The sequence below is a fragment of the Lutjanus erythropterus genome, chromosome 20, assembly GCF_056507025.1.
Source record: "Lutjanus erythropterus isolate fLutEry1 chromosome 20, fLutEry1.hap2, whole genome shotgun sequence".
Lineage (NCBI taxonomy): Eukaryota > Metazoa > Chordata > Actinopteri > Lutjaniformes > Lutjanidae > Lutjanus > Lutjanus erythropterus.
In genome coordinates this window covers 32,218,014-32,240,927 of record NC_139336.1, presented here as the reverse complement: position 1 = coordinate 32,240,927, position 22,914 = coordinate 32,218,014, and the positions used below count along the sequence as shown (strand labels likewise).

Genomic DNA, 22,914 nt, shown 5'->3' with positions numbered 1-22,914 from the left:
AAACAAGCACACAGTGCCTAACTAGCATTAGCTGTATCTCTTTCAGGGCTAGCTAGTATTAGCCGTCTCACTTGGGTGAGGGGAAGGTCTAGCTAGCATTAGCTGTCTCTCTTTCATGAAGAGTGAGTGTAACTAGCATTAGCTGTCTTTCTTTTACAAGCAGATGGCTCAGCTAGCATTAGCATGTCTCTTTAGTGTTAGCTCTCTCTGTTTTGTGAGGCCTTTGCTAGCATTAGCCGTCTCTCTTTGATGAAGAGTAGGTGTAGCTAGCATTAGCCGTGTCTTTTTTGGGCCTTGCTAGCGTTAGCACAAGTCGTACCTGTAATTACCATACCTGTGTTGTTTTTATGGCTTTTGCTATATTTTGATTGTACAACACTTTGGTCAGTGGTTGCTGTTTTTAAATGTGCTTTATAAATAAATTTAGATTGGACTGAGAATCACTGTCAACGACCGTCCACACAACGTCTCCGTTATTCTGGATAATCCACAGACGTCACTGATGTCCTCTGTACTGCTGTCGAGTTCATTTTTCACTGAGTTGAAGTCAGAAATCTCAAAACCAGGACGAATAAAACCAAAACATCCGCGAGGTTAGACCAGAAAATATGTTTTTTTTGTAACGTTGGTGAACTGCTCCTTTAAGGACACACACACATACACAACCCGTCTATATTTCTGACCACACCCACTCGTGTTCCCTGTGCCTCAGCCTCTCTGTCGTCTGTTCTGGATCTTTTTCAGTGTGGGGGGGGGGGGGGCGGGGAACATGCAGGAGGGGGTCGAGGCGTTGATCCTCGGCGTCCCTCAGACGTCTACAGAAAAGTTCAGGAGACAACGAGCAAACAGGAACAGGAAGTAGTGCGAGTGGAGTGTGTTCTGTGAGTGCTCAGGTGTTTGGTCAGATGGTGCTCTCAGTGTGTGCGTGACTGATGGTGTGGACGTGTGGGTGGGGGGGGTGCGCCTGGGAGTGGCTGAGCCGGCGGGGGCCCACGCAGTTCTGCTGCTCACTGAGCAGAGTGGCGGTCTCTCCCGGCCCGTTCTCCGGCGGCGACGGCTGCGACTTGGAGGAGAGGGAGGAGGTCTGAGTCGAGTGAGGGTTAAAGGTGCTCGTCGCTGTACTCACGGAGGACGGGGTGGTCTGGGAGGAGAGGGGGGCGTGGTTGCTCGGAGGAGGGGTGGCTTGCGGCAGAGTCTGGCTCGGCCTGCGGCTGGAGGAGGTGGAGGTGGTCTGGGGCAGGGCGGCACGGCCGCTTGGCGGCGCGGGCATCTGAGCGTTGGACGGCTGGCGCCTCGTGGGAGGCGTGGCCAGCGGCAGTGGGTTGCGGGTCCCCGGCGGCGTCACGGGCGGCAAAGAGACGGACGTGTCTAGACGAGTGTGGCTGCCGTCTGGAGACTGTGGCGTGCTGTCCAGCCTGGACGCCAGGAGACCGTTCTGGTACTGAGCACGAGTGACCTGAGGAGAACAAAACGCCATGTCGATAAAGACAGACTGATAATACTTCTGTACTGTCTGATTTTGAATTCAGGATTTGGAGTAATGGAGTATTTTTACATCATCTGAGTACTTCTTCCACCTTGTTTTAATACAGTCGTGTGACGAGTACCTGGTGAGACTGAGCGTTACCTTGACGAACTGCAGGTCTGTGAGCGCCCGTACGCAGAAGTCTGGTATGTACTGGAAGGGGGTTCCCGGGATCTGAGTGCTGCTCCCGCCGACGGAGCCGGTCTCTGGAGCGCGCTCAGTGCAGCTCAGAGACGCTGAGCGGTTCAGGTTGCCCCCGTGTGACGGAGAACGGAACTCTGGGATTGACAGAGAAGAGAGTGAGTGAGAGGGTGAGGAGGAAAAAGGAGAAGCAAGGGCAAAACACACACACACACACACACACACACGCACGCACGCACGCACTTAAACATTAACAAAAGCAGAAAACACACCAAGAAACAAGGGGAAAACATGGAAAACGTGAAAAAATGAAGGAAAATGTGAACGTTAGTGAGTGAACACACTGCAACACAACAAATATAAACACACAATATTTATAAAAATCAATATCACACATGTTCTGTGATTGATTAGTGGATTGATGAGATGAGATTGTGTTTGTTAAGCAGAGAATGCCACAAACATGCCATGCGATGAAAGTGCAAAGTGCATCATTTGAGCATTTCATGGCTACAAAACAGTCTGACTGAGCTCAGAGGAGGAGCCTCTCTCATTGGCTGCTTTTAGTGATGTCATGGAGGGTGACGTAGGGGCGGGAAAGGCATCCTCATAATCTTGTTTGAGGGGTTGGTGTTAAAGGAGAGAGAGAGAGCGTCAGTGATGATCAGAGAACCTCAGTTGGAGGAGATCAAGTGGGAGGTTACGGGCGGAGAACATTTGTGCTTAAAGGAGTAGTTCAACATTTTTGGGAAAAACTCTTATTTGCTTTCTTTCATTTAGTTAGATGAGAAAATCAATACCACTCTGATTTATACACAGCACTCTGGAGCCACAGACATGAGCTCCTCAGTTTAGGTTAGGTTAGCATAAAGACCCAGAACTGGTGGAAACAGTTTGACTCCATCAGAAGGTTAAAACTCTCGCCCTCCTTGTTTTGTCGTTTGTCGTACAAGTTACACACACACACAAAAAAAAATCACGTTTGGACAGAGCTATTTACAGAATCCGAGACTTATGTCATTATCTCAAGAGAACAAATCAAGATAACAAAGCCTCTTTTCTTGAGAAAACAAAATGATAAACCTGTTATCACAAGAAAATAACTTTTGTTATCTCAACACAACAAAATAATTCACCCGTAGTCACATGAAAACAACTTCTGTAATCTCGAGATAACAAAACAGCTAACCCATTATCAAAAGAAAATAACATTTGTTATCTTGACATAACAAAATTATTAACCTGTTATTAAAAGACAAGCTCTGTTATCTTGAGATAATGAGATAATTAACCCAGTATCACAAAGAAACCAAGCTTACTTATCGAGATAACAAAATAATTAACACCTTATCACAAGAGCTTTGATATCTCAAGATGACAAAATTAGTCTGTTATTGCAAGAAAATGAGATTTGTTATCTCAAGATAATGAGATAAATTAACTTGATATCACAAGAAAAACAAGCTGTTATCTTGAAATGAGATAATGAGAAAACTTTTTTTTTTATCTTAAAATAACTGACTCCGTAAACAGGCTAGCTGTTTCCAGACTTAATGCTAAGCTAAGCTAACTTCATATTTAAAGGACCAGCATTAAAGTGGTATCGATCTTCTCATCTAACTCTCAGTAACAAAGAAAGTTAATAAGCATCTTTCTCAAAATGTCAAACCATTCGTTTAACCAGAGGTCCGTGGTCAGATCAGCCTGCTCCTCTCGCTGATATGATGTCACAGCAGTTATGAATAACATCTGACCACAGATCAGTGGTTAAAGGGCAGAAAGTGGTGGCAGGGTTAGAAAGTAGAGGGCGCCACGCCGAGAGCCCCATCCAGCAAGTTTGTCCGACTCCGTTTTCACGCCGCGATAATCTGAGAGGTAAAGTCTGCTGACAGAAGAGGACGCTGTGATCCGACGGGTCACATGACGTGTCTGTGTATAGCTCCGCCCCAATATAATCAACTGAGAGAAACTTAATCCAGAAATATTTTGATGAGTGATTAATCAGCAGAAAGTTAACTTGTCCTTGTGTCTCATATTAAAATATCACTTTTCTGTGTCGTATGACAGTAAAACTGAGTCATGAAGTCGAGCTCAGCTGCATCAGCTGATCTCAAACAGCTGATTCCCCTCTAAGCATCCAATTGGCAAATTTCATACACGGCGCCTTGTTTAAGCTGCTTCAGCCGCTTCGTGCTGCTTGCTTCCACCTCCAGCTCCACCCAAACTCTGCTGAAGATATTAGGGCCGTTCTTACACCTTTAAGGAAAAAGCAAAGAATTTCTTCTATTTTGCATTTTGAGAATTAAGTCAAAATGGTTCTTCAACTTTTTATTTTATTCTCAGAATACAAAAAATAATAATTCTAACTCTGATTAATTTTTCTCCTTTGTCTGGCACTAATACTGAAAGGTCGACTTTATTCTTTAAATGCAAATAAGGAAAAATCTTCTGTCCATATCAGCAATATTATTGATCGGTTTGAAACCTACTTATAAAAAACTTCAAATTATCAATCAAATTGTTTTAAAAGTTTCCGTGGAGGTCATAGGTGACTTCATAGTTGCAGCGTTTTGCTTAAAAAGCATTTAAAAAAAAAAAAAAAAGGAGCAAAAAGCAAATTAAACTTGAAAACAAAATGCAGAATGTCTTTACGTCTCCGGGGCTGGACTTGCTGGATCAGGGCTCTGAAGATGATGGAAACAAAAGGAAATGGTGAGATCGGTTTAAAGAGGAGGAACCCCCTCCCTCCCCCTTCCTCCCTCCCTCCCTCCCTCCCTCCTCGGGCCCATGCGAGTGTTTACCTGGGAAACGAGAGAACAGAGAAAACCTCTTAAGAGAGAGGCGTCGTGGAGGGGGGGACGCCACTGACGGGGAGAGAGGAGGGGTGACGGCTGAGAGAGAGGAGGGGCGGGGGGAGGAAGGGGCAGAGAGAGAGAGATGAGCTGGTTTATTTATTTTTTTAATTTCAGCAGTGTGTGAATCACTCCTCCTCCTCCTCCTCCTCCTCTTCCTCCTGCAGCAGGAGTCCCACTGCAGCGCTGCTCTGCATTTATTCTCTTTAGTCATTTTTATTTCAATCGGAGGAGGTTTTTATTTTCACTCGAGACACAACAGCTGATTCCTCCGACTTCTCTGTGCTCAGCAGCTGGAATAATGACAGAACCTCACTGACTTTTTAGCACCTTTATGTCATTGCTAGTTACATCAGAATTATTACTAACATTAATTACGTTTTATTTATTTTTGTTGTTTAATTTTTTTAATCAGTCCACATGGGTTTTGCTGTTTAGTACAATTTTACACATTTGTATATTTTTTTTCTCCAAGTGGCAGTTTTGATATTTCTGTTACATGACTTCCTGGTTAGTTCCATGAATTATTAAAGGATTTTTAAATTGATTATCATCTACCGCCTACACTTTTTTGTCAGTAAGTTGGACAGTCAGTGTTTGTTTTTTTAAATGTTTTTTTTGTGCAGCACGCCTCATTTTTTTTCTTCACTCATAATTGAGCACAGTATAGTATTGATGTCTGTAAATGCACAGCTTCAACCATCAGGTGGCGGCTTTGAGTAAGTGCAGCGAGTTTTGAAGACGTAGTAGTAGAAGAAGACATTTTTTTGCAGTTTGTAGAAATAATAATTTCATCAGCAGAGAAAAACGTGCCTGTGAACTGAGTGAACAAATCCTTCTTGTTGTTTTATTTTTGTTGTAAAGTGCAGAGAGTCTGTTCAATACTTCAGTCAGCTGTAGTATCATTCAGTGTAGAAGATCAATATTTTTAATTCCAATCTGCAATAATCAGGTGTTTCATTATTGTCATCTTTCTATGTGCAACATGAATATTCCCTCCATGTGATGATGGAAATTCAGCTGCTGAGTCTCCTTATTTTGTGTTTACTGTTCCTATTTTTAGATTTCTCTTTTTCATATTGTTCCTGTTTTTAGTTTTATATTTTCTCTGTTTAAACTGTTCGATTTTTTTTACATTTCATCTACCTATATTTTTATACTTCCTTTTTTTAGAGTTTTATTTTTATTCATGCCCTGTTGTGGACAAATAAAGGAATATCTTATCTTGTCTTATGATAAAATCCCCAAAATCACATGATAATGCTGCTTTACTATGATAATAAATACGACAGCTTTATTACAGCACATCATGCTGCAGGTTTGTTGATTAAATTTTTACTTTTCACACATTTATCTGACTGTTTTCTGTCTTTATATCTCTATATGATCATCTGTCACTGGTAAAACATTTAAATTCTTCTAGCAGGTATTTAAAATTTGAAAATCACATTTAGAAAATGTGCAGATTCCCGACAGTTTGGAACATAAACTGGGCGATCAGGATGAGAAATGGTGCAGTGTTTCGACATTTGACGCTGCACATGCACACACACTGAGCTGCATCATGTGCACATGGAGTACAGACAGCAGATTATCAGGGACAGAAAACAGGCTGACAGGACAGAAGAAGAAGAAGAAGAAGAGGAGGAGGAAGAGGAGGAACATCATTTTATGAGCAGTGATGACGTTGAACCAGCAGGAGTCAGCGGAGTTACAGACACACTGACTCACAGCATGGCGGCGTATAGATGCCGCCTGTGTACTGACACCACCGTGTCCGTCTCAGGTGAGCTGACATCATCCAACACCTGCCTCATTTTACACCTGCAGAGTGGATCTAAAGATTCAGGCCGTCCGCTCTCCGAGGCATCTGATCTTCTCCTCTCAGGCCAAAACAGACAGAGTTCCCAAACTGCCTCACTGTGTGACTTCTGTGTGTAACAGATCGAGGCAGCAGGAGACCAACAACTGCTGTGTTCTTTGAAGTAACATTAATGTTTTTGTCACTGGAGTTTGGTTGGTTTGGAGAGAGCGACATTTTGGCTCATTAAACGTCAGTTTCCACTCAGAAAAGTCCGTCTGACAGCAAAGTAAAGAGCTGAAAATATTCTTAGTGTAAACTGAAACTGATATTATTTTTTTCTAGCTGCTGACCCTGTTCACAGCATACTGACATACTGACTATGAAGAAGTAAAGCACAATCTTTCATAAAAGTTATTGTTGTACTGCTCATCTGTTCTCTGCTGAAAGACAAACATGGTCCAGTAGAACAATAAAGAAATGAACTAATCTGATTATTTGACAAAAATAACCCACATCTGTGAGTTTGACCTCACTGTGAGAGGAGAAGAGAAACATTTTTGAACATATTAACATCAGTTCAGTCATATTCTGCTGTTAGTAACAGATTGATGTTCAACAAAAGAAAAAAAAATCAGAATTATTTATCACTGCTAACTGTAAGTGCTGAAATAAAACCAACTGTCTCTTAATAACAACTAAAAGCTCCATTAGAGGCGCTCATTAATTCAATCTGAGGATAAAAATATCTGGACGGAGTTGATGAAGCAGGTCAGGGTATGTTTAGTGCCTCTGGTCGATGTGTCGGGCGTCACCCGTCGGCTCGGACCGCAGTAAGTGTTTCCCTATTTGGACTAAGCCTATTGACTTTTCCGCTCCTCTCCTCAAACACAAAGCTTCATTACCAACTGACTGACGGAGCACTTTACCGTCAGACAGCACCGGCAGAGCGGGGAAGCAGAGAGAAGATCAGATTATTTCTCTTCTTTACCTTAATTCTTTGTAAATGAAACTAATACAGAGTCAGATAGAGTCAGTGTGCCTCGTGCCGACTGACTGCAGGAAACAGGACAGAGTGTGAAAGTGTTGCAGCATTTAAGGTACATTTCAAAGACTTTGATTTTATTATTTCCATGGAACAGAAGCACGTAATCCTGAGAATCCTGCACTGGTCAGACTTCAGGCAACACTACATGTAAAAATGAGAAATACGGGTTCCAATCTGACGCTTCAGTGTCTTATTTTGGTAGAATTAATGATTATTGAGGAGGAAGAACGACATTTATGTTAATAAACATCAGAATGAACTGTGCACGCTCCTTTAACTTTGCAAAAGGTGCATCATCAGTCCGATACTGACTCTAACAACGCATCCAAACTCAGGACTCTTCCTCATTATTTGCTGCCTTCAAATGGGGTCGTGTTTACTGCGTTCATGAGGAGTTCAGTTTACACGCACAGCCTCTGTGGTGTAAACTGTCTGAAACCACAAAGTTTTCACTGCGAGGCGGTAGGGGACGCTGTGACGAATCATCTGACAAAAATTTGTCACTCTAAGAAGAAGAGAACTGTGGGAATTGAGCAGCAGAAGAAGAAGAAGAAGACGATGGAGTGATCCGGTGTGAAAACACTGGTGCTCAGCTGCAGATCTGCGGGTCAGAGAGCGCCATGACCCGGACGCAGAGCGGAGCTGCTCGCGCTGTCAGTGAGTCACACTGCAGCCGGGGCAGACAGCGCTCCAGTCCCGTCCCCGGGCCAGTCGGACAGGGTGTTCCAGCCAGGGGGCGGGACACACAGACACACACCTAATGTTCGCCACACTGGTAACAGTGATGTCACATAATATGAAGCGATAAAAGTCCAAAAATAAAAATGTGGAGTTGATATTCTGCTTAAAAATGTCTTTTTTATTTTCTGTTTTTTGTCTGAAAAGTGGATTTTTTTGATGCAACCAAACTTTCAAGTGCTTATAAAAAAAAAAAGTAAAAATGAAGCTCGAACAAAACATTTTTTTTGCACAGAGGTGCAGATGTTCCACCAAAACAAGTTCCCCCTCAACATTATTTTGCAGCAGCACCGTTGCTGCGTCCTGGGCTTAGCTCCGCCCAAGACGTCTGTGATTGGTTTAAAGAAATGCGTCTGAAAAGAGTCGGGACGACGAAGACAGCAGGTCTAAAGCCCTTCAGGGTCAAGTTTGTAACTTAGCAACTTAATGATAAAATAATAAAATCCTAGCATGTCTGTGTGTTTGTATAGGGGTGTGTGTGTGTGTGTGTGTGTGTGCGCACGCGTACAGCAGAGTGTGTGTGTGTGTGTGTGTGTGTGCATGTGTGTAAGTGCTGTCTCACCCAGTGACGGTGAGTTCAGGGCCATCACTCCATAGTAGGAGAACGGACCGGTTTCGAACTTCATGTTTTCGTTTCCAGCTTCCACCTCCACCCGACCCTGAAACACACACAAACACAAACACACACACACACACACACACACACACACATTTTGTTAATAATCCCATTCATCTGACACTCTGTGTCACACTTGTGTGTGTCGGTCAGGACGCTCTGTTGTGCAAAATCCAGGAGTCATCGTCTCTTGTGGCAGGTAACAGAAACACTTTGATGCTCTATAAATATTACATTCTGTTCCAGTGTCTCATTACACACACACACACACACACACACACACACACACACACACACACACACACACACACACACACACACACACACACCTGTATGTGTTTCAGTGGAACAGGAGCAGCGGCGCTCAGGTTGCACGCTGAGCGTGTGAAGTCACTCTATCCACACCTCAGGTGTCAACAACAAACACTTTGAGACACCCTCAACTGTGATACACCAACACTCACACACACACACACTGAGCTGGACAGTTAAAAAAGAAAGAGAACAAACACACTGAGCTGAAGGAGAAGGTGTTTGACACGTGGAGGCGTTCACACAAGTTTCCCGGCGTGGACAGACCACGCACATCCTCACGGCGACTTACAGTGTATGTCATGAGGGTCCTCACAGATACATCAGCATGGAAGGACAAATCAGGCTTCAGAGTTGCTAAATTAATCAAAAACCTTTCAGATAATTGATTAATTGGCTTGAGTCATTTTTACAGAAAAAAAATCAAAATTCTCTGATTTCAGCTTCTTAAATGTGAATATTTTCTGGTTTCTTTACTCTCTGACAGTAAACTGAATATCTTTGGGTTGTGGACAAAACAAGACATTGAGGACGTCGTTTTTTGTCTTCAGGAAACATTTTTCACCATTTTCAAACATTTTATAAACCAAACAAATAATCCAATTAATTGACAGATTAATCAACAATACAAATAAGGGTTAGCTGCAGCCCTAGACTATCATTTATGCATTTAAAAAATCATTTGTGACCAAATTCGATAAATGTCTGTCCTCACATGATTCAAAAGAAACTTAAGAGGTGGAACCAGTCATTTTTCCTCACAGATAATGGGAGTTGCTGTTCTGCCGCTGCCTCAGTCTGATAGTTTATTCGTGTTATTGCGTGAATTTGGTGAAGCTGAATTGTCCTTTTAAAGCACAGACATCACATAATAACACAAACAGACTAAATGATCAAGGCAGCAACTCCTCTTTTATGCCAAGTAAAATTGTTGATTTTGACAATGGAGTTTGGTTGGTGAGGAGAGAGTGTTATTTAGTATGAAACTATTCTAAGCATTTAAACTGATATTGATTTTTTATGTGTCTAAAGTATGTTTTGCTGCAGACACATGTCCATATATTCTTACCTTTACCTATATATGTGTGTGTGTGTGTGTGTGTGTGTGTGTGTGTGTGTGCATGTTCTGTCAGGGTGTAAAGCTCTTCTTCTTCTCGTCTTCCCTCCCTCCCTGCCTCTCTGCTCGGCTCCTCTCTTCTCTTCCTGGTGCAGAGGAGGAGGAGGGATTTACTGACAGACACTCTGTCCTCCTCTCTTCCTCTCCTGCATCTCCACAGTCATCCCAGACTCAGCTCCTCTCTGCTCTTCGTTCCCCTCACCGGATTCTCTGCTGTCAATTTTCTGCTTCACTGTCTCGTCTCATCTGCTTTTCTTCTTCTCCATCCTCCTTAACCCTTCAACCCTCGATCTGCCTCTCTGTTATGTAAGAGGATCTGTCAGTGAAGGTCGTGCAGAGCGAGGAGCCCCTCTGCTCCGACACACCCGCGATCACACAACAACAACAACAACAACAACAACAACAACTATCCATACGTCTGCTAAAGTGTATTTATATGATAATGCATGATTTTAACAGCTGCACATGTGATTTAATCCTCTAAACCTCACAGGGATGTTTCATTTGCAGCTTTTCTGTACACTGTGCAGAATACTGGAGACAATATTTAGGTAATTTGCAGACATATCAATTCTTTCACATGTTATCAAACCCTAAAAATGCAACAATTCATTGATTGGCCAAATTCTATGCAATTATCCATTTTACAGGGCATTATTTTTTATATTTATCTTCAGTATAAAGTTACACACCGTGTGTTTATTACAATATGTGTGCAACTTAAAGAATAAAATTTAAACATGTTTTTTTCATTTTCAAAAAATGTTTTAAAATTATCTTTAAAAAAAGGATTTTCAGAAAGTATTCTGTGTTTTATTTAGATATTAATATAAATGTTCTCACTTATTTTTAGCACCAAAACTATTTGTCAATAAACCAGCTGGTTAACTGACAGAAAGTTACATGCTATACGTAAAAACACATATATATATATATATATATATATATATATATATATATATATATATACATTTGCTGCTTTTCTTTGGTATCTTTGGTTTTGAAGAAGGAAGGAAAAAAATAATCAGTTGCAGCTGTATTTGTTTAAAATCTAAATAAATATTTTTGACAAATAACAGTGAAAATAATTAAATAATAAAGTCCTCCACCTTCATCTGCGTGTTATTAAATTATGAAAATGTCTGATTTATAAAACAATATCAGATCTGGTAGAATTCACTGCCAACATTTCTCTGAAAGTTTAATCTGACTGTGACGTCCTTGTTGATTTTTAACAAAAAGAAAAACAGAATCCACATAATTACCTTAAGTCAGGTGAGTCTTAAGAGGTCGACCTGCATGTGTGTTAATTCCCCCCCAGACTGACGCGCTGACCCGGGATAAACTCACCCACCTGTTTAAACTGTCGTCTAATCTGACTTCATGATGAACCTTCGAACGGACGACCAGCTGCTCGGCTTCACATCGAGGCGAGAACCTCGAGCATCGACTGACAACTTCACTTTACTCATGACAACTGCCATGAACAGGAAGTGGCGGAAAGTAACTAAGTACATGTATCTAAATACAATTTTGAGGCTTAACTTAACTTGCAACTAACAATTATTTTCACTGTCGATTAATTTCTCGATTAATCAATTAGTTGTTTGGTCTTTAAAATGTAGAAATTGGACGAAAACGTTTGTTTTGTCCACAACCCAAAAATATTCAGTTTACTGTCATAAAGGAGTAAATAATTTTTTTTTTTTAATTTACTTTAACAGTTGGCAGTTAATTTAATGATCGATTCATGATCAAATAATCGATTAAGAGTTGTAGCTCCACTTGAGTATTTCCACTTTACTATTTCTGGTTTACTGTGTGGTAAAAAAAAAACTTCATTATAATTATTCTGAAAGAATTTTGACTGTGATGATTCATGATTAGTGGAAATGATCATTTTCACATCATAAATTTCAATTTTACTGTAAAAAAAAAAAAAATCAAATTAAAATCATGATGATGTCACTTCGATTTCGATTTATCGTGCAGATTTTATTTAAGCCGCTGTGTTTCGGAAAATAGAAACTAAATCATTCCTGAAGAATTCGACTCTTGCATCTGTAAATCAAAACAACACCAGGAGACCAAATCATGTTAACATTTGTGCAGTGTGTGTGTGTGTGTGTGTGTGTGTGTGTGTGTGTGTGTGTTGTGTGTGTGTGTGTGTGTGTGTGTGTGTTGTGTGTGTTGTGTGTGTGTGTGTGTGTGTGTGTGTGTTGTGTGTGTGTGTGTGTGTGTGTGTGTGTGTTGTGTGTGTGTGTGTGTGTGTGTGTGTGTTGTGTGTGTGTGTGTGTGTGTGTGTGTGTGTGTGTGTGTGTGTTGTGTGTGTGTGTGTGTGTGTGTGTGTGTGTGTGTGTGTTGTGTGTGTGTGTGTGTGTGTTGTGTACCTGCAGAACGAGGACGAAGTAGTCGACAGGTTTGCCTCGCTGGTACAGGAAGTGCTGCGGCGAGCGTTTGTCACTTTCGTTGAACTTGATCTCCTGGATGACGTCCGGGTGCCTGAGGATCCTCAGCAGGACTTTCTCTGTGATCTGGAACGGACTGAACGGACTCACCTCTGGGGGAGGATTGGGGGGGGGGGGGGGGGGCAGGATGACAAGGAAACGTCAACGCAGGATGTCAGTTTTCTTTTTTTTTATAAAGCAGAATTCATTTATGGATCAAACAGTAAAACAAGTCTTGATCTTTATTTTTTGCCTTTTTTGTGCTGCTGTAAAAACGGACATAACTGTTTTCGTCTCCGGCAGAAACATATTTTAGACACCGCTGTCTGTTTGTGTTACTGTGAGACTTTGCTGTTTTAAACTAGTGCCTGACTGGACGTTAAAAATGACGTCTGGGCACTGAAGCAATAAACTTGCAGAGATATTTTTAATCGATGTGAATTTGAATATGAAATAAATATCAAAATCAAGCTACAATATAACCATAAAAAAATGACCATCAAGAGAAAACTGAGGCCAAAACTTCACACCAAGGTCAGCAGGTATTGGCCCTTCAGTGACCGGTGTTAATCCACAGAGGCTGCAGAGAAACAGTCTGCTGAACGACACCGAAACAAATCTGTACTGGCTGACTGAGAGATTAGCCGCCGCCGCCGCCGCCGCCGCCTCCTCAGAGCTCACCTGTAGCCAGGAAACGATGAGCCGCCAGCATGAGCTGAGGAGAGATCTTCACTTTACTGTCGGAGTCCGACTTGAAGGCCGAGAAGTCGGGCTTGTTTTTGTTTGGGTCGACCTTTTTCCTGTTTCTGTTGTCAGCTGCAGGAGAACGACAGAAAAGATGCAGAATTAGGAGAAGAACGGTACCGCAGAGTCAGGACATTTTTAATATTTTAGTTTTGTTTGTGTTGCCTTAATTATGTAATTTTGTCAAAACAAAAGCGAAAGGTACAGATTATCTGTATTATCTGACTTTGGGCAAGTAGATTTCAGACTCACTTGCCAGTTCAGGTAAAAAACATAAATGTTGAACCCTGCTGTGTCATGGGATTGGGACGGGACATGGGACGTGTCTCTGGTCCAACGTCTTGAGTCTATCAGTGTGTTTGTTCACCATCAGGTGTGTGTTTGTTTGTTTGTGCGTGTGGATTTCGCGTGTTTCTGTGCCGTGGCCGGCGACCAACGAGCACTGACTCACTGTAAAGGTCGGACTCATCCAGGATCTCCGACTTGATGATCTCCTCGATGACGTCCTCCAGCGTGACCAACCCCAGCACCTCGTAGAAGGGATCTCCCTCCCCCTCGTTGTTCACCTTCTGGACGATGGCCAGGTGAGATTTACCTGGAGAGGACGGAGAGGACAGAGATCACCCGAAGGTTACGACAACAACCAGGCACGAGCGCACGGCTGAGGCAACATTTTAGAAGTTTTTTTTTGTTCCACTCCTATAAAAAAACTAGGCTGTGAGGAAATCAAGTGCCAGGAAAGTAGGACAGCATCATGAGGGAGGAAGAGGAGACTTTCAAACACATTCAGTCCTGCAAGATGAAAACATCCTTTCTTGTTTTTCTATTTGGGAGGCAGCGTGGCTTCGATCTGTCAGTGGCTTTATCCCGACTGCTGCTGGGAGGACAGATTGATGCCTTAATATAGCTCGCCCGGACTTAGAGCCTTGGAGAGAAAAGAGCTGGAGGAAACGCCAAAACGAGATAAACAGGAGAGAGGACTGGAGGGAGGAGAAGAAAGAGAGAGGAAGTGATGGAAAAAACAGAGAAACAACACATTGATCCTCTCCTGGCTCATTAGAAAAACTATAAGGTCGTTGTGTTTATGTTCAGGCTCAGTGTGCAGCGATACTGACGAGACGTTCGCGGCCGCTGATGGCTGCTGAGTCAGACACATTATCCGGTGAACAGGAAAGAAACCTGTCACGGTTACTTGGCGTCAAGAGACACCAGCGTCGTCTATTTTCGTCCTCTGCGGAGATGCTGGACCTGATTTGTGCGTGTGCATGTGTGTGCGTCCCAAAGAAACCAAAAATGTCAGCAAATGCAGGTTGATCTGAAACGAAGCATGAAAAAAAGTTAGTTTAGCCTTCGATTCATGTGTCAGTTATGTTGTTGACTACACAGATCAAAATAATAAAACTCAGATGACTTAAACAACTTTTCCACGGCTGCCACACTGCTGCATTTTCATGGCAGCTTTAGTTTTGCGTATGCATGCAAAGTTATCTCAGAATATGCAAAGTAAACCTTCATTTTTTTCTGAAACACTCATAAATAAGAGATTGTGTTGAGTTAGAGGAGCTGGAGGACAAAATACGCTGCTCTGTTCTGTGTAATGACTCATCCTTCACGCTAACATCAGCCCAGCATGAGAACCGTCACTGTCCAGAACAGAACTGGGCCTGTTGGCTCTGCTGCGGGCGGCCACAGTGATGCAGCCGTCAGCCACTGACATGATGACTCACGTCTCATCATCATCATCATCATCATCATCAGCTGCTCCCTCTGACCTGACGTTAACTCTCTCAGTCCCTCCGCAGTCACAGGGGGTCAGAGGTCACGCTCAGTCTCCCCGCAGCAGCTTCACATCACTGACAAACACGAGCTTCAACCTGACGGGAACTTTTCTCTGTTCACGGTGACGGAGCTGAAACAGTCGGTCCGTCAAAACGCCAAAGATTCAACTATTCAGACACCAAAATGTGAGGATTTGATGCTTCTGTTTGTCACAGAGAGCAGACAGATAATTAATTATTCGGGAGATAACGAGAATCTAAAATAACGGCATTTGTAGCGGAGACTGAGCAAAACAGACCGACTTTTACCATCCAACCAGATTCAATGAGGTCGAACTGAAAAACTCTTTTCTGCATCAGTCAATCTTAAATTAAATATGAAACTTAATCCCAGATCCAAATGTATGTTCTTCTGCCTTTATATTGTTTAATGTAGTGAATTGTTTGTAAAGGGTGAAACGGATCACAAAATTCACCGTTCGGTCATTTTTCAGATCAGAAAAAAGAAAAAAAAGGTGGGATTGGGGTTAAATTATTTTAAAAATGCACTTGGCTTTGATCTCTGCCTGTCTGTAGTCATCACCATACTTATGGCTGATTGGCTATTACTTGTGACTTCTAACCAATCAACACAGACACACTGAGTCACAGACAGACGGACACAGAGCTGCTCCGGTGAGCTGAGAGGAGCCACGTGTCTCACAAAAGTTTCACTACATCTCATAATCTTATGGTCTGTTTCTATGACGACAGCATAGTTACACCTGTGAAAATGTCTGAAGTCACAGTCGTGATGTCACTCGAGGTGATGTGACAGGTTTTAAATCAGTCGCTCTTCACAGAGATGAGCTGCAGAGTAAAACACAGCAGCATCTGTCCTGTCCGTTCACCGCAACTCTGCACTGAGATTTCAGGAATTATTGCTTATATAAAAGCAACAGCAACAGTAAAACCTGGAGGGAGGCGATCCGTACAGGACATGGGACAACTGCAAACCGCTGCACCCCTACAAGTCATCCGGTGGGCCTGACTGAACCATTTGACAGGCCAGTTCTTGCCCACGGGACATATGTTTGACACTGTTGCAAGCAACATTTGACCAGATGTTGCGACACGTTTTCCTCTTGAGAAGTGTAAAATGTTTCCCTGATCACAAACAAAACTGAAGCGGTGTTCTGCAGTAAAATATTTAAGAAATGAAACCGAGCTGTTATTACCTGGAGCAAGACGTATAAATGATGCATGCACAGAAAAACAAAAACAATAAACTGCACCATTTTTGACACAAACTGTTAATGTACACACACACACACACCTCAGACCAGACCACTGAAACTTCGAGCACATTTCAATCCTTAGAATTCAAGTGTTTTCAAGGATTCAAGCACCTCTATGAACCCTGTCTTAAAGACCTTTTGCACAGTTGTATCACAGCTCTCCTGACATGGTTTTCAATGAAAGTTGCAGCTCCTCACTGTTCCACTGTTGTTTACAATGTCATTTACAGGACTCTGTTACATAACTCAGACTTACACCACCTCGTCCAACAGACGTTTGTACACATTCTCCTCATCTGTATTTAGTTTATATTAGCTTTTATTTTATTTTATGCATTGTTACAGCCGGAGTCCTGCTTTTCATTTACATTTATTTATGCCTGCACATTGTTTTAATGACAATAAATTTTAACTGAATTAAATGGATTGGATTTCTGGAGCGATCCAAAGTGTAATTTCTGGACAAAATGCTTGTGCAGAGGCGCCCCTGTAGCTCAGTTGGCAGAGCGTGCATATAGAACTAACCTTTAACCTGGTGCAATATTAAATATATTAATGTTTACATTAAGAATTCATCCAAAAGCAGTTACATTAACCGCACTTTTTTATTAAACATGACCCAACCAACATGCTAACCACACGGTACATTTTACACCACAGAACCGTGCACCTGCACAGCAAAGACTGTGTGTTCCTGTAAAGAAAAGCTTCTGATATCCTTCAAACAGCCTCATCGTCACCATAATGAGCATTAATTCGCCGCAGGTAGCGTCATTGTTGTGATAGCGGCTTTGTGTTTCACAGTGTGGATATCAGCACTGAGATTTCCCGCACTAATCCCAAGCGCCTGAACCTGCAGATTTTTATCCCGTCAAATGCGATCACACAGCGGCTGATTTCACTGATTAGTTCCTGTCCCTCTGATAGATGATGATGATGATGATGATCAGCAGTGAAATCCTCTTCAGAGAGCTGACGGGGGATAAAAATCCCGCCGCTGGATTAAAACACTGACGTGGCCAATAAATAAAACACCACATAATGTAGAGCAGAGAGTCTTAAACTCTGAGACATAAAGTGGGTCATGATGGAATAACACATGACTATTTATCAACATGGTCCGTGCGCTTCACCTGTTCTCACATGTTTGGATCTATTTTTCAACTAGTGATCAATCTGGCAACAATTTGTCCACTAATTTCTAAGTTGTTTGGTTCAGAAAATGTTGAAAAATGTTGATCAAAGTCCAAGATAATGTCCCCAACTGTCTTGTTTTGTCCACAACCCAAGGCGGGGTACGACCTGGACAAACCTCCAGTTCATCTCAGGACTAGGGATGTGCGACACGACGCTAATCAGCGCCAGAAAAACTATTCGGTTACACTATTTATCAATATTTTATTCATGCACGACGCCAGCTAGCTGTTGCCTCAAAGATTTTCTGCAGCCGTCCGCCCATCAGACAGCAGCCCCTCTCACCGTACGCTGCAAGCGCGTACGCCCCGATCGCCCAGGTGACCCTGGATGTTTTTGACCAGCAAAGTCAGACAGGCGACGGCTCGTAAAACCAGTGCGGTTTGTCAGTGTTTTGATCTAGAAAATGGAACTAATGTTGAACGTAGCCTGTGACAGAATAAACCGGTCTATAACCACTCAACTGACACGGACGGACGTTAACCTGCAAGGAGAGCACCACTAATGTTAGCCACGCTGTGTAGCAGGCTGGCAGCTAACGTCAGCTCCAGGTCATTTACCCGCCGACGCTGTGATCCTGTTCGGTCTGAAAAGTTGAAGCATTTAGCGAGTTGTGCAATGCTTATATTGCACGGCGCAAAGTGGCACACATTTCAGCTGCAGTTAAGGTACAATTTGTGGAACGTAGACCGTGATTAACGGCTTCTAATGGCTCCTAATTATTTCGGACAGTGTTTAACATCATCAGTTAACACATTCTGCTCAATTTTAACTGCTTTCTGAGAGTTTTCTTGCTGTTAGACTAGTCGACTAGTCTAGACAGGGAAATTTATGTTCACATTCACACCTACGGGCGATTTAGAGTCACCAATTAACTTATAATGCTGCATGTTTTCAGACTGTGGGAGGAAGCTGGAGTACCTGGAGAGAACCCCGCAGACACGAGGAGAACGTGCAAACTCCACACAGAAAGGTCCCGGGATTCAAACTCAGAACCTTCTTGCTGTGAGGCGACAGTGCTAACCACTGCACCACCACGCCGCCACTAAAATCTATTGATTAGTAATCAGTAGCCTATAAATGGCAGCAATTGCACCTAGTATGACCTTGTTTTGTCTGGTCGAGGCATTCACTGAATAAAGAAACTTAAACTCATACTTAGAATGAGGGGAAACAAAGAAAAAATAAAGAAAATGAGAAAATATTTGTTACCATTTTCAGCTACGGGTTAATTTTTGACTTTTTTTCTTAAAAAAAGAGACAGATTAATCAATTATCAATGTATATCAGATTATAATGTGCATGAAATAATACATGAGAATCACTAATGCGACCACCGATTAGATTTTTCTGATCATATTTACATATTTTCACTTCAGCTTTTGAATGCAGGTCTTTTACTTGTAATGGAAAATTTTCACTATAGCTGCGATGATTAATCAGTTATTAGTCACTTACTAAGGGAACTGCCAACTACTTTGATAATCGAGAAATTATTTTTAATAAAAATGTCCAAATTCTCTAATTTCAGCTTCTCGAAGGTGAATATTTTCTGGTTTCTTTCATCTTCTTGTGAGAGTAAACTTTTTTTTTCACCATTTTCTGTCATTTCAGAGTCCAAACCACTGATCAATTAATAATCGATTAATCAAGAAAACAGCTGATTAATTGAGGATTAAAATAACGGTTGGTTGCAGCCCCAGTTTTCACTGAAGGATCTGAATATTTCTTCCGTCAGTCGGTGTATTTAACCGTCCTGTTTCAGCTCTGTTTAAAGGAACAGAACGTGGATGAAATGTTCTCCGACCGGATGTTTGTTCCACTTTGCATCATGTGTTTCTGCAGTAATGTGTGTGTTTAAATGTGGGCTGGGATGTTCCACCCGTCAATACTGCTGCAGGTCGATACACTCAGAGCTGCTGGGGGCTTCAAAACAAACCACAGATCAGCTGATCACGTTTACTCGAGTACTGTATTCAAGTACATTTGAGGTATTTACATTTTATGCAACTTTATACTTCTCAGAGGCAAATACTGTACTTTTTTACTGACCGCTTTAGCTACTAGTTACTTTACAGATTACAGTTTTTGAAAACCATGTAGGCAGAGCTGATGTGATCACACAGTTCCCTCCACACAGAAAGTTACGCCTGTGAACGACACAACTTCTGAACTCTGATGTGCAGGACGGACGTCTCTGCATCACCACATTCAGTCATTTAAACGATTTTTTTGACACATTTTGCATTTAACACATCGCGATTTGAAAACTGCAGAAAGCCAAATTGTGATTTAGATAACATTTGGATTAACTGTGCAGCTCTATTTGAAAAATTTAGTTACTTCATAAATTCAGATTATACAAAATATTATCGACAAATAAAATATAATATATTATTATAGATTAAAGAGATACTGCACACTTAAACTTAATGTTTTGAGCTGTAAACTAAATAATATTACTGTGCTGTGATGGAGTTAATATTGACATTTCTTCTTCTTTCTTAGCATTTTAGTCCAGAAAATGTTGATCACAATCTAAAATTATGTCCTCACTTGACTTGTTTTGTCCACATCTCAAAGATATTCAGTTAACTGTCAGACAAGAGGAAAAAAATCAGAGAATATTCACATTTAAGAAGCTGAAATCAGAGGATTTGAACTTTCTTTCTTTAAAAAAACCAAAAAAACCGACTGATCATTATCTAAATACTACTGGAGAGTTTGTGATAAACTGACAGAACAGCTGAGTTCTCTGAGGAACCTGCAGATAGATCAGTGTTTTATGATGAACACACACACACACACACACACACACACACACACACACACACACACACACCTTTCTTGAACTCCTCCAGCATGGCGTCCAGCTTGGTGTCGTGGAACACGAAGTGCACCGGGTGGTTGTAGAACTTGGTGATGGTCTTCAGGGTGGTGCAGTCGTCCGGGTCCACGAAGGCCAGGTCCTTGACGAACAGGATGTCCACGATGTTGGTCCTCTCGTCGTCGTACACCGGGATGCGCGTGTAGCCGCTCTCCATGATCTCCGACATGGTGTTGAAGTCCAGCACCGCGTCCGCCTGGATCATGAAGCAGTTCCCCAGCGGGGTCATCACGTCCTCCACCGTCTTGGTGCGGAGCTCCAGGGCGCCCTGGATCATGTTGAGCTCCTCCTTCACCAGGTCGTTGTAGGGCTCCGTCACCTTCAGCATCTCCACCAGCTTCTCCCGGTTGTACACGGTGCCGATCTCCTGTCCCAGCAGGACGTCCAGCAGCTTACTGACGGGGAAGGACAGCGGGAAGGTGAGGAACATGAACAGCTTGGTCAACACGATGGTGTTCGCTCCGACCGCCAGCCCGTGACGCGAGCACAGCGCCTGCGGGACGATCTCCCCGAAGATCACGATCCCGACGGTGGAGGCCACCACCGCGCCCAGACCGGACCCGATCAGGTCGTCCAGGAGGATGGTGAGGGTGGTGTTCACCAGGACGTTCCCCAGCAGCAGCGAGCACAGCAGGTAGTTCCCTTTGCTGCGGATGGGCTCGATCTTCCGCGCGTATTTCTTCTCCTTGTCGGTGCCGCAGCTCTGCACGATGCGCAGCTCCATGGGGTCGAGCGCCATGAGCCCCAGGTTGAGGCCGCTGAATATCCCGGAGAGCACCAGCAGGCAGGAGATGAGGATCGCCTGCAGCCACATGGGCAGCAGAGACTTCTTCTCCTCCACCACCAGCAGCCTGCCATCACTGTCCCCCAGCAGCACCCACCTGCCGCTCTCCGGCTCCGGCGTGCACAACGCGTACTCCTTCTGCGGCTCGCTCTTGCGGAGCGGCTTGACGGTGACGGCGAGCAGCCCCGACGTGCCGCGGCCGCTCACGTTCATGAAGGTCCCGACGCTGATGTCCTTCGTGAAATCAACACAAGTCCTGTCCGGCGCTTCCATCATGCCGCTCCCGCCCCTCGCCGCCACCGCCGCCGTCTCCTCCTCATCCTCCGCTTCGTCTCCTCCTCCGTCACCGTCCATCAGCTCCGTGAAGCGGATCTGCGTCCAGGCGCCCGAGTGGAGCTGCACCCCGTAAAACCGGAGCTGCACGGAGCTCTCCTCAGTCACCTGGATGACACCGTCGTCATTGGTGCTGGACGGCTTGTCGCTCCTCTCCAGCCGCATGCCGAGCACCTGGCTCCCGCCGCCGCCCCGGCCGTCGCTGACGCCCGACGAGCCCGCGGCCGCAGCCGCCGCCGCCGCGGTCTCCGAGCGGCCACCGACCGCGCTCCACAGGAATATAATGACAGTGAGAATGTAACCCTGCTGCCCGCTCCATTCTGTCGCCATGTTTGTTTCACTGCTCGGCGACCTGGGCGCTGACGTCATTTACTCATGTCCGAGCGGCTCCGCCCCCCCGCCGCGCCATCACTCACACACACACACACACACACACACACTCGGACAGTACTGTAAACACATACAAGTTAACGGGGAGCTGCGGTTTGTACAGTCAAGACTTCATCATGTATGGAGTCATAGAGGTGCCGTAAAAATAAGAAAAGAAAAGTAACAAAAAATATAACAGAATAAATAAGTAAAATAAGAAATAAAATGATAAAACATATAAATAAAAGAATAAATGAGTGAATTTTAAAAATGTGTAAATATGAAGAGGGATTAATAAAATAAATGAGCAAATAAAATTTAGAAATAAAAAGTAAAATAAATAAAATAATTAAATTAGTAAATGTGAAAATAACTAAAATAATAGATGAGTACTTTTAAAAATGTTGAAATATAAAGGGAAATAAATAAAATTATAATTCAATGTTTTTACATGTTATGGAGATATAGAGACAAATAAAATATAAAGTAAAAATTAAATATTTTTCTTTATTTTCACATTTAGTTGTTCATTAACTTCTGTACACGTTTAATCATACACTTATATACTATATACTATAATAAAATTTTAGAAAGTGGTGAAAAGTGTTTCAGTGTGTCGCAGAGTTCAAAGTGATGTCCTCAGGTGTCTTGTTTTGTCTTGTTTTGTCCGCAACACAAATATATTCAGTTTACTGTCATAAAGAAGAAAAGAAACCAGAAAATATCCACATTTAAAAAGCTGAAATCAGAGGCTTGTTCAATATTACTCAAAATACTTGCAGGTATTATTATTTGATAGGTGACAACTAATCAATTAATCGTTGCATCTCTACAGCACAGTTTGATCCTACAGGAATTGACTCTTGAGGAAGGAATAAACACTGGGGAAAATAATTTAAAAAATTATAATTAAAAAAAAAAGAAATAAATGACTTTCTTTACAATAAACAA

The 22,914-nt window shown here is 42.7% G+C and overlaps 1 protein-coding gene across 2 annotated transcripts; it reads right to left on the bottom strand.

Moving 5' to 3' along the window:
- Positions 1-747: 747 nt before the first annotated feature.
- Positions 748-21,976, bottom strand: cnnm4a (cyclin and CBS domain divalent metal cation transport mediator 4a). Of its 2 annotated transcripts, XM_084745547.1 has the most exons (8): positions 20,433-21,976; positions 13,793-13,936; positions 13,279-13,413; positions 12,541-12,710; positions 8,668-8,764; positions 4,468-4,557; positions 1,628-1,803; positions 748-1,456 (listed from the first exon to the last, which is right to left on the bottom strand). In XM_084745547.1, exons 1-8 carry the CDS (start codon positions 21,961-21,963, stop codon positions 902-904), a joined length of 2,898 nt encoding a protein of 965 aa, XP_084601673.1. In that variant the 5' UTR covers positions 21,964-21,976; the 3' UTR covers positions 748-901. The 2 variants fall into 2 exon arrangements, with proteins under 2 accessions (XP_084601673.1, XP_084601674.1); XM_084745548.1 differs by lacking the exon at positions 4,468-4,557.
- Between the last annotated feature and the right edge of the window lie 938 nt (positions 21,977-22,914).